The sequence below is a fragment of the Haliotis asinina genome, chromosome 8, assembly GCF_037392515.1.
Source record: "Haliotis asinina isolate JCU_RB_2024 chromosome 8, JCU_Hal_asi_v2, whole genome shotgun sequence".
Lineage (NCBI taxonomy): Eukaryota > Metazoa > Mollusca > Gastropoda > Lepetellida > Haliotidae > Haliotis > Haliotis asinina.
In genome coordinates, this window is record NC_090287.1 from 28,863,302 (window position 1) to 28,875,900 (window position 12,599).

Below are 12,599 nucleotides of genomic sequence, written 5' to 3' on the forward strand. Positions count from 1 at the left end.
ATTCTATATTCCGACATGTTGGATATTTGGGACTATTTCATTTTTAAGCTGTTTAAGTTTCATTATTTTGCATCAGAAAGCTGTTGTCAGATATTTGGAATTATGTTGCAAATTGTTATTACAGGAGGAAAAGCTTTCATGAGGGTACATAGTACATAAGGACCAGGGGATAAATAACATATATTATAAACATTAATGGTATATTTCTGTGGTAAACACCGTGTCAGTGGTAAAATGTCATTCAGTTTCATGCTATGTATATGCTGTAGATCAGTCTTTATACTGGCTACAAGACCATTCTTAGGAAAGTGGCTTACATCTTTGGTTATAACCTTTTCAGAGTAAGGTTGTGATGTTTGCTTGGTGTAGTGTTGAGGGTGGCACGACATCTCACCTGGAACCGAACGTCATCACCCCCCACAAGGTACAGTACAGGTGTAAATGTTCTGGACAGACCACCATCCGAGACCGGATCTGCAACATCCATCTACTGTTGTGTCCAAGAGAATCATAGTGGCTGTGTCCTTCCATTGTCGTGACATTGGGAAATTCCAGCACTCTCACATCTGTTGCTGACTTAATGGAAACATATTATTTGGTTTCTAGTGCAAAACTTACATCATATGACATGAATCCCTGGTTACTTCTTTGGATTGTCTTTGTTTGTTTGGTTGCTTCAATTTTACACTGTCAGAAAAGACAGTGAAGCAGTGAAGCCTTATATCCAAAGGGGACTTATCACTTCCATTGGGTCCTGTGTGTGTGCCTCCCTTATTGTGCCATGGATGATACTGACTCAGAGAGATGAGAGATGCTTGGGATGAGGAATGCTATAACATAGAGACAGTGCCTTGATTCATGCCTGGCCTTAGACAGATAGAACCACAAGTGTGCATGGAGTATATGAAAGTTATACCTGAGAAGTCACCTTGTACTTACGTCCCTGGTGTCTTGATGAAGTCAGTCAACCTATGACCGCTGACCATTTGCTATTCTGGGCATGGGGATTCGGATTATCTTCTGAAATAAGTTCACTGTGAGTAGGTAGTGTGCCTCATTAATGAACTATATGAATAATGTTTAAAATTGGTTTACTTGAAGTAGTGAAATCTTGAAACTCTCCTAACAGATGTCTCTAACAAACATACAAAGCTCAAGAACCCCCATCCCTTAATTTTAAATGGTAAGTCTGTTAACATTTATGCTAGCACTCACAGCTCAAAGCTGCTTGGTTATGATTGATGATGCTGTCAGGAGCTCCAAGCCCCTTTTTCCTTACAGCAATTAGTAATATGTCTATGTATTACCCTCTGACATGGGATATGAGACAATAGCACCTCCCTGTCTCAAGCCATCAAGTAGTATAATCATCATTATGTTCCTCATGCCATGTAGAAGTCAACCAATGTATGCAAAGTTGAAGCTGCTGTGCTCTGCTGCTGTGTCAAGGATGAAACTGAAGCTTTGGTTCAGTACAGATTCATACATTTCATTCCCCAAATTAACCTGCATTCTCTTTATGACTAGGCGAATGCTGATCTGTTTTGTTCTTTGACCGTCCAAGCAACAGGTGTCGGTGTAGCATGAAGTATAGGGACAGTGCATGCATCAGCATATTGTGTTCTATACCCTGCCTGCACACTTCAACTTACCAGGTGCTTACATAGTAAGACAGGATTTATACAGGGCTGATCAATGTTGTTGCAGGGTAGTTACTATGAAATGTTCAATAATGGTGGTTACTGGTGTTCAAAGTGCTATCTGGTTGTGAGTTTTGAATATGCTTAAAGTCATTATTACTGTTTGTTTATTCAGCCATGTACAGAGATTTTAATATGTGTATCATGTATGAAATTAAGACAGTTGTTTGTACAAGTTAAGCTTGAATTTATACTTAATGAATAAATCATTACACTTTCATCCAAATGTTATAAACCTGTGAAATAAGAGGTGCTTCTTGTCAAAGCTTTTGTGAACACTAAATGTGGAGAAATGACATTGAAAAACATTTTTTCATTTTTCAGTATATTGGGAGAATAAAATGATATGAATTTGGATGGTTGTAAGTGAGAAGGAGGTGAAAATATAGGAGTTGCTTTACTGTCTTGGCTGTTAGGTACAGTATTTACTTTTGATATACATCTACACCTTCACACGCTACTGGCTGAGTTAGTGCAACTGCCTTACCAGTGCACTGTACTTAAGTATTGGTGCTTTCTATAAACAGATATAATATATACAAAAGGCTGTTCTTGGTCTAAAGATCTCGGATCTATATTGAGAAATAGCAGTGCATGTGCTTCACATATTACCTCAAACCAAATATAGCCTGATTGTCTTTAGTTTGCAATTTTAACATGACTTATGAAATCAAATAGAACCTTGCTCAGAAGTGCCTTTACATTCTGCTATTATCAACACTATGTCATTACTTGCAGAATACCAGGTGATCAACAAGAGAAATAATATTGAATATTCTATGCACTATAGCAGTCATGTTTCTTATATGAAAGATTATGTATATAGTTTTTATGAAGTCAATGGAGAAGTACAAATTGTAATTAGTGCAATATATGTTTGTGTTGAACACAAATACATATTCGGGGAGAGAGTTCTTATTACGAGGAACACCACAAATATATTTTCGTAAATGTTGGCAGGATAGTAGAGGTATTATCAGTTGAACTGATATCATGCTGTGAATTTCAGAGGTATATGTAAACTAGGCATGTCAAGATACATAAGTATCATGAACTGATATGTATCATGAGACCCTTGGCGTGATTCCATCTGTATCACAATACCTAGTTTCCCAGCGTTATTGCATAAATGTACTTACATTTTGAACTTTAATGTTTCATATTTTATAATTGTTTATGAAAAGTCAACATTTTTTATTCTCAGAGATTTAAAAGTTCTAATTTCGCATCTTTGTGCATGAAAAATAATCATTTAAAACTCTCATTACATAAAAAAACATGATACAATTGCAAGATGTAAATGATACATAAACATACTTAAACTGTAAGTCAGTACAACTTTTAATGTATCAGTAATTGTTTCATCTTAAAACAGGTATCGATGTATGGATGTATCGTGGCATCCTGTATGTAAATGCTATCATATGTGTGTTTATTGGTTCATGTGTTTGTGTATGTCACTTGTAGCATGTATTTGGCTTTACTTCCACTGCCATGGGTTAATTCCTACTGTATCTATTCAAATATTTTAAAATCAGTGAGAGTAGGAAGATTACTGGGAATTGTAAGCTTTTGGAGATTTTGGTTTGTTTGTAAGCTTTATTATTTTATATTCATAGCAACTGTTTCGGTGACTTAATGACATTGATACCCTGTAAACTTAGAATCAGTGTGATTTTGAAAATACTCTCTGTACATAGAGTTTTCGATCACATACTGATAAAGATTCTGATACAACAATGAAATAAAATTGTTTTATGTGAAGTGTTAGATGGAGTATAAATTCACAAATCTGTCTTCGATGTATGGTAAAGCTCACGAAATACACATGTACCATGTGACTATATCTGTCACTTCTTACAACCTGAGTGTGCCTGACTGAGTGTGAACAAATGACTTAAAGCTATCATTTGATACATTTTTTTTAAAAGCAGATTATGCATGGTTGATTTATTGAGACCTTCAAATACACAATTTGTTTCAACAAAGTGGTCAATATAACAACGTTATATGTGGGATAACAATTTCTTAGTAAAGTACAAATTTTAGTATTTTGTTCCTTTTGTCCCCACCAAGATTTCAACCCATCCTAGAATATGACCTGTTGTCAGGGTTTTTTTATGGCAAAATCCATGTTGGATGTATATATCCCTGATTTTGTTAGCTGGTGATTAGGAGATTGGTGTGGAGGTTAAGGGTTTGATTCCTGGATGGAATTCCACCCACAAGAATTCTAGAATTAGTACTTTTGAGAAAGTGTTATCTTGAATGAAACATGTGACTGTGAGTGTTGTTGATGGTGTGCAAGTCACACACCATGAAAACTTTATTTTTGTTACTTCAGTCAAATGATTTTGTACATTTTCTTTCATATAAAGACTATATTCTTTACATGCTTGACATATTGATATTTGTCTTTTAATAATGGAAATCAGTATTATTTTGTATCCATGGAATTGGCCTTTTAATGTGTTATTTTTAGGGTGTTTGAAATAGGAATGTACCATCTTTTTAATGTTTTCTTATTGTATACATGAATTAGGCATTTGGCAAAGTACATTTTTGTGTTCTTTAATCTTCTTTTAAATGGCAGAAAATTAATTTACCTAATTACAGTTTGTTCAGAAAGGCACAAGTTATCTAGTAATTAGGTAGAGTTATTTTTATCTCGACCATATTTAAGCCTCTGCATCTGTAGTGACAGAAGATGTCCATGTCACAAGGAGCATCAGTCTTGGGAATCTCTTAATCCTCATAATATTAGTTATTTAAACATCCAAAGTTATGATCTCTGTATGTTATTTTTATAATTTACTAAATAGTCTCAAAGCTGACCGTAATATGTGTGTATGTGTAGTTTCCTAGATCTCTTTTGTCAGAGGTGATCCATAATCTTAAGATTTTTATTCCTTTATGTCAGGAAATGTAAAATGAAAATTTTAACTTTATATTTTTTGTAATTGGTGTACTTTGATTTTTTACCAAGATTGGTAAGTGTTGAAGCAAATACTAAGGTATTACTGTGAAATGTCGGCATATATGAGGCTGTGTGTTATAGTCAGCCACTGGAATTTCACAAACTGTACAGCCAGCTGAGAACGTACACAGGAACCAAAGTGAACATACATTGCATATGTAGTTTCACCTCATGTTTATTATGTTTTCTGCAGTAGGTATATCAAAATAAAAATTCATTCCACCTGATCAAATGGCAAGCCCTAAATGGATAAGAGCAGCAATCGATCATTGATTTGAGTCTGTAAGCATTGTGTTTTAAACATACCATCACTCAAACCATTTATGGTATTTTATGTATGAATATTGTTGTCAGGTAGGGACATGTTGGTCATAACTTAGACTTGTTTATTGTATGAAAATCTGACATATGGTAATCTTTTGGGTTACATTCATCAATTCATCACATGACGGACCTGAATAGGAAATAGGTTTTGATTGTGTTAAGCTGGTATGTCCCTGAACCACATTATTTTCCCCACGGCCTAGCCCCCTTTGCAATTCAAAAGCTCTAAATAAAGCAAGTCTAGGATCACTGGGCCAACTTTTCAATTTAAATGGGTCTGTTTGTTTCTATCAGAATTATATATGTTCAAGGACTAAGCATTACTGTTTGACAAGTATTAGATGAGCCATGGCCTAACAAATGCCCCCAATTTGCATATATGGGAACACCCTCCAGAACATTCCATTTGAACCAAGAGGAAAACAGGTTGTCTAAATGTCGAAAAGTTAAATTTCCTCATGCAAATCATGTTGTGATGGTGTTTTGCTGAACTACATTGCTCTATGAGACGCATGTTAAACAATAGTGGTATTGATTTCACTCTAGGGTCAGCGTGTATTGCACGTCCTTAATCACCAGTCTACCTGTAGCAACCAAGTTTATTCTTCCAGATTACTCGCCCAATCAAAACTGTGTCACAAAATCAAAATCAGGTTTGAAAACAGCATGTCATGCTGGGCCCCAGCCATTTTATTTAAAGAGTTGAATCAAACAGGCCATTAAGAGGAACATACAAGGGACATTATTTGTAGCAGCAACTGGCTGCGCAATGATTGTATGGCTGTATTCAAGTTAGCACTAAGGCTAAGAATGGGACTTGAGTGGTCTGGGTAAAATGGAAAATGGGTAGCTTCAAGGTAAAGGTGTTAGTCACACAGAAGACCTAGGTCCAATTCTTGACATGGGTACACATTGTGTATTAGCTTTGGTATAAGCTACCTGACATTGCTTCAATAATACTGTGAAACCATATGGTATCTGTGTATTGCGTTCACCAGTTTAGTTTAGTTTTATGCCACCTTTAGCAATATTACAGCAATATCACAGCAATATCACAGCAAGGGACACCAGAAATGGGCTTCACACATTGTACCCATCTGTGGATTCGAACCTGGGTCTTCAGCGAATGAACGCTTTAACCACTAGGCTACCCCATTACGCCTTATTTACTCAACAGTTGACAGTACTACCTACTGAAACATAAGACATAAACAGAACCTCTCTTCCCAGTGCAGGGTTTTTTTTGCGAGAAAAATTTAGTATTCCTTTCATTGTTACTGAGAATGTTTTGTTTAGAAATTATTTTGACATGGAATAGTTTTGTTGGTTTTGAGAGAAGGACTTATTTGTAAAGAATGTTACTTGGGAAACATTGTTTTAATTTGTTTTCATGTTAAATTCTCAGCGAAAATGTTGGAAATGGCAAAGGGAGCATATGTAAGTAATTTGCCTACTTACAATTATTTACATGTTCATACTATTCGTCTTTCATTTATGATTGTTTGTCATTCTCCTCTACAATGAGTCTGTTTCACAGATATTAATTTTAGATATTATTTTATTGATTGTGATAAACTGAAGCATGGAACAAGACAAGTTTCATTATTTCTACGTTCATCAGATGTTAATGCCTTTTTTGATTCATGAATGTAAATTTCATTTTATAAGTCACCTCTTGTACAAACTATATATGCAAATATGTATATTTCATGCAACATACGCTTATATTGCCTGCTTGTATTTTAGAGTATGTGAGTGGCTACCATGATAATTGTAGAGCCTTACTAGATCTTGTGTTTGCTGGCACCATTTTGTTTCAAACTTCAAACAGTATTCAACGCAAAGGACAGAGACCTGTTTCACATAGTGATCTTAATACTAGAACTCTTAGCAGTTGTGGTGTATGAGGGCTCCATGACATAGTTCCTAGTGCATTATACAAGGATGGTCTAAATAATCAGGTATTTAATGGATTTAATTTTCATTGACCAATGATGTAGTGTGATGTACTTGGAGCATTCGGTTGTTTAGATTCATTACTTATTCTGAATGTAACAAGACATGATGACATTGACACATTATAAGAAAAGTCTTTGACTGGATACTAGATACTACACTCTCATTGTCCACATATAGTGCCAAGCTACCCAAAGGAGATCACAATAGCATTATAGTGATAATACATTCCATATGCTGCTAGTGTTAATCCATAATCACCGTGTGTTTATGTAAGACAATGAATTACCGACATTACAACACATAGATGGGACATTTCATTGTGTTCACAGAAGTGAGGCTACAGGGTGAGATATGCCATGATCTTGTTCGCTGTCATTTATTGCTGTTTTGCATGCTTCTGGATGTATGTGTTAGTGGTTCACTGAGCTACATATCCTTTAGTCAAAGACTAGTAGAAATCTGGAACTGGTCCAAAATTAGCTACTGTTCTTCCCTGGTAATTTTGTTTTGGTGTAAAATTATGATATTTGAGAAAATATTGTAGACTGAAACTCGTCTACTGGATTGAAGCCAGGGTATTTGAAATTATTTAATGGATTAACATGTAGATCATTGGATAGGTTAAACCAGGGGAATCTCAAACTATCGTTAATGAAATTGTATGTCATTTTGATAGGAAACAGCCCTCAGAGATTATATGTTTGTGTTGTCATGATTTCATGGATTCTTTGACAAGAAAAAAATGTAGAAGTATCATAAAAGACTTTGTGCATTAATGACAAGAAGGCTTGATTTTGGATGTGGTTGCAATCACAAATGTATGCTTGACCCTATGATGTATCAGTGTTGACAGCCTGGATTCAAAGAGGACATGATAGATGTAAGTGTTTTCTAAATAGAGTTGACAGGACCTCTGCAAGTACCGTGAGTTATCCAGGGTTTAACAAAATGACAAAATGATTAGTACAGATGACAAAACTAAGGGACCATACTTTTACTTTTAGACAAGTCAAACTTTCAGTTTTGACACAGCAGTGTTTCACTATGTATAATACATAGGCTTAGATAGATAGGGTGATCAAGGCTGTTAATTTTTAGGATTGTTGATGTTACGTTGATTTGTTATAGCAGGATGCTTGCAAGTATTGAGTATATATTCTCCGATGAAGTCTCTCCCCATGTGTATTTAGATTGGGGATGGTGGCTAGTTTTGCATTCATATTGTTTAAGATTATAATTGACCACAAGAGAAAAAAACTACTGGTATTCATAATTAGTTACTATGGTTACATTCTGTGCTAGGTTGTGTATTAACTATTTTGATATTTTTTGTATGTAATAATGTCCATAGATAAAGTGCTTGGATCATATGCAAGTGTGATGCTGGAAGTTGGCAGTGTTGCATTATTATCAAATTCAGCATGTAATCAAATATATGTATCAAAGTTGTCCTCTTGAAAATATATTCCCCTCATCTTGAAAGCAAAGGATTTGTGTGAAATTGAACATAGATGTGTGTAGCTTATGAAGCATTTGGGTGTGTTTTGTTTTCACATACCATGTGAGATTATGATATTTTGTCACATTTTGATTAAAAAATATGCAAGAAAAATGTCCAGTTTGTTTTCTTTGTGTCTTGCAGTTTACACACAAATTCAGCTGTAATATGTAGGTAAAGTATTAATATCATGAAAACACGTTTTTAGATGCAGATGTTCCAAAAGCAGGAATAAAGAAGGCATTTTTTTACAGTTTATATATACTGCCATGCATGATATTAACTGTTTAGCAATAACAACGAAAAAACAAAACAAAACATTAAAAAATGACACTATTCTTACCCCTCAAAATGATACAGGAAGCACTTGCTCAAAGTGAAGGACTTAGACCAGACAGAGAATGTGTTCACAGCATCATGAGGAAGACCCACGCTCAATTCTCCATACGTTGTATGAAGCCCATTTGTGGTGTTCCCACCATGATATTGCTGGAATATAATGATAAAGGTGGAGTTAAAAAAACAACTCACTCATTTATGTTCACAGGACATCATTACATGTATTGTAGTCTAGACTCAGGTTGGTTCCCTGAGGACTCATTTCATGATGCACATGTATTTGTTTTGTGAGTATAAGATGGCAGTCAACGCTTCTGATGTGACAAGGAATCTTCACAGATAGACCCACACTGATGTGTACAACAGAGGGGTAGACAAATATGCCATCTAGACTTCCAGTTCCTGGATTTGCATTTATTTGGAAGCCACCGTGTTGGAGTGGGTGAATTTCCTGACTTCATGTGCTGGTGATTTGGTTCCTTACTGCCATAGTGTAGGTTTGAATCCTGGTCGGGAACAACCCCCAACACATATTAGAATTTGCACTTCACAAGTGTAATCCCCCACAAAATCCAACAAGATACAAACTGACAAAGACATTGGTGTGCAGAAATTAATCAGCCTTCCTTTGAAAGTCACCTTTTGCCTAGTGAGTATGTTTCAAACTAATGTAAGTTTTTGGATGTTATATTTTACAGTCACAAACACTGATCTTTGTCCCCATACTTGGTATTGATGTCTGTATTTCATTATCACCTACTATACTTTGAAAGTATAAGTCTGGCTTTGATTCCCTTCATGGGTACAATGTCCCATCTTGGGTGATATTGGTGGAATATTGCTGAAAGGAGCGTACATCAACTCATTAAATCATGCATTAACAGGAGAGGGATAAACTTTGTGGTGGATGTTAACGCAGTAAGTAATATTTCTGTATATATTTAAGCACAGTGGAAGCAGTCAAAACCGGCATCTGTCCAATCCAGAAAGCTGTCAACACTGGCATAAAGTCTCAGTCCCATCCGTGACTTCTACATTTATCATCAGCTCTACAATCCAATTCACTGTTTAAACCGGATTGTTGCTTTAGTCCCAGTGAGTGCTGGTTTAGATAGCTTCCACTGTATTTGTATTCAATGAGTGGTGATGGTGTTTTCAAAAACATGAAAATGTCCAGACTCACAGATGGTCCCACCACAAACACATACGATTGGTATGTTGAGAGCAACACCAAGAAAAAATTACTGTGCGTGTTGTGAAAGTTTTAACATCAGATTTCAGATGCACGTAACACATCGATCGATATGTGATAAATTAATGTGCGCCCTGATGAACAAAGAATATGACACGGTCATTTCCTAGCATATCGTGCATTCTTTCCATGACTTCTGGTGTTGCTAACTTGACAGTCCTTCCTTGGCGAGGTAGTATTTTCTGTGTTCTGCTTGCCAAAGGTAAACGTCTATAACCATCCCCTTATGCACCTTCTCCGTGTTTGTCCAATTTTTACATAAAACGAAACAACAACAAAACAACAACAAACAACAACAACAACAAAACCCAACCAACCAACCAAACAAAAATTGACTCCAGTGATTGTGGATATAACACACTACCACAGCAATGCCCACAACAAAAAACATTTAACTCTTAAACTCTTCCTTAGAAGGCAAACATGCTGATCAACGCTCTTATAGAGGAAAGATAAGATATCACCAAGATAAACACGTAAATCTTTGGTGTGGTTGTATTATCAAGTTAAGCAAATCCCATTGGGATGTTTTGAAAATAATTGATAGGGCCATTGGGGTAGCTTATTGGTTAAAGCGTTGGCTTGTCAGGCCGAACATCCGGGTTCGATTCCACACATATAGGTACAATGTGTAAAGCTCATTTCTCTTGTGCCCGGCCGTGATATTGGGGGATATTTATGAGAAACATACTCACTCTCTCATATATATTTGTGTATATTTTATCAGAACAGGTCAAAATGGCCACACTGACCCAAGTCAAAATGGCCACACAAAAAAGTCGAAATGGCCATACATTTTTAAAAATCATTTTTCAATACTCATGTCATTTGTATTATTTGATATCAAAGTGTAAAACTGACAAAGGAGGTTATGCCACACAAAACTAGGTGTTTATTATTGAGGTACTTTCCTAACTGATACTTTGAGACTGAGGTGAAAGAGAAGTTTACCCTTTCGAGACAAGCTCACTGAAGGGGAAACCTCTACTGATGGAGTCTAGTGGATAAATCTTTGTCCAAAAGGTATTTCCCCTGTTCTCAGATATATGAAATGATAATATATATCACCTAGTAAATAATCGTACATCATTGTAGTTCTATATTACTGTATATATACTTTGCAATGTAATGTTGTAAATATAATGCAAACATTGTATGTGTGATGTTATACAGTATGGTTCAAAATTATTGAGAATAGCTAAAGCATTTCATATTATTAAACGAGAACAAATCAGATAAAATTGAATGTATTGTGAAAGTGAACTGACCTTTTCATGTTGTGTAGGTAACAATTTAATATTTTATCAAGTCTCCTTGAGCTTCACGGCACAGTCTAAGACGGGTAGGCATACTTCCTATCAGAGAGGTTAGTGTCTCGTGAGTTATGCTGTCCCAGTATCGGACCACTTCTCTCTTCATGTCTTCAATTTTTGTCAACCCCTTTTGATTCACACATTCCTTCATCATCCCCCAAATGTTCTCAATGGGATTTAAGTCAGGACTATATGCAGGAAATGGTAATGCAGTCACATTTTTCTCCTGAAACCACTGCTTGGCATGTTTTGCGGTGTGTTTAGGATTATTATCTTGCTGCAAAATCCAGTCATTTCCATAAAACACATGTGCACTTGGAACGAGAAAATTATCTAATATGTTAGTGTAGCGTTGACTTGTCAGATTTCCCTCAAACACACACAGCGGGGTCGTTCCTAATAAGGATATCCCTCCCCATACATGAAACTTTGGGCTGTATTTAGGTCGTCGATACAACGGTGCTGACGCAGACTTTGTCCATATTTTCACATTATTTGGATATACCCATATTGAGCTTTCATCAGTAAAAATCACATTTTCCCAGTCAAAGTTTTCATGTACCAAATACCACTCAACACGCCTGTCTTTATGTTCTTGTTTCATGACAGGAGAAGGAATTCCAGTCTTTTTCTCCCATCCAAGATCAATCAAATTTCTTCTAACTGTAGATTTTGATACAACTGTTGATCCCCTTTCTATCAATTCATACCTGATGTTGGAGATGCTTGCCCTTTGCTTTTTAGACGCTAAAATTCCCAGCCGGACGCGATCTGAGAAGTCCAGTTTTCAGGGTCTCCCTGCTCCTTTCTGGTGCCCAAAATCCTTTCCCTCTTTAAAATTCTTCCTAATCCTATACACAGTAGAAAGAGGGGTTCCTGTTCTCTCTGCCAATGTATTTACATCATCAATTCCTTGATTACACAACTCAAAAATCAACCTTCTTTTATCTTCAGCAGACATTGTTGACAGTGCTGAGGAAAATGACGTCTGGTACAAATTCAGGGGAGGTAACTCTAATTGTACTATACTCAGTAGGCCAAGATGAGTTACCTCCCTTATACCATTACTTAGTTTTAAGTATCAGTGAATCAGTTGAGGTGTTAGGATAGCTCAAAGTAAGAAGAAAAATTCTCAATAATTATGAACCAGACTATATTTATTAAATTTATTTTCATTTTAGTCTGCAAGAGGTCAGAAAGTGTAATGTCCACTTATCCTCTAATTGGCTTGTTAAAT

At 35.9% G+C, this 12,599-nt stretch overlaps 1 protein-coding gene across 3 annotated transcripts in view; it reads left to right on the forward strand.

The window, feature by feature from the left end:
* The window catches only part of LOC137294605 (uncharacterized), a 39,039-nt gene extending 30,467 nt beyond the window's left edge, over window positions 1-8,572 (forward strand). For all 3 annotated transcript variants that reach the window (XM_067825660.1, XM_067825661.1, XM_067825662.1), the window contains one exon: window positions 341-8,572. In XM_067825660.1, the coding sequence (XP_067681761.1) occupies window positions 341-514 (174 nt within the window). In that variant the 3' untranslated portion in view covers window positions 515-8,572. The remainder of the gene's footprint in view (window positions 1-340) is intronic.
* The last annotated feature ends 4,027 nt before the right edge of the window (window positions 8,573-12,599 follow it).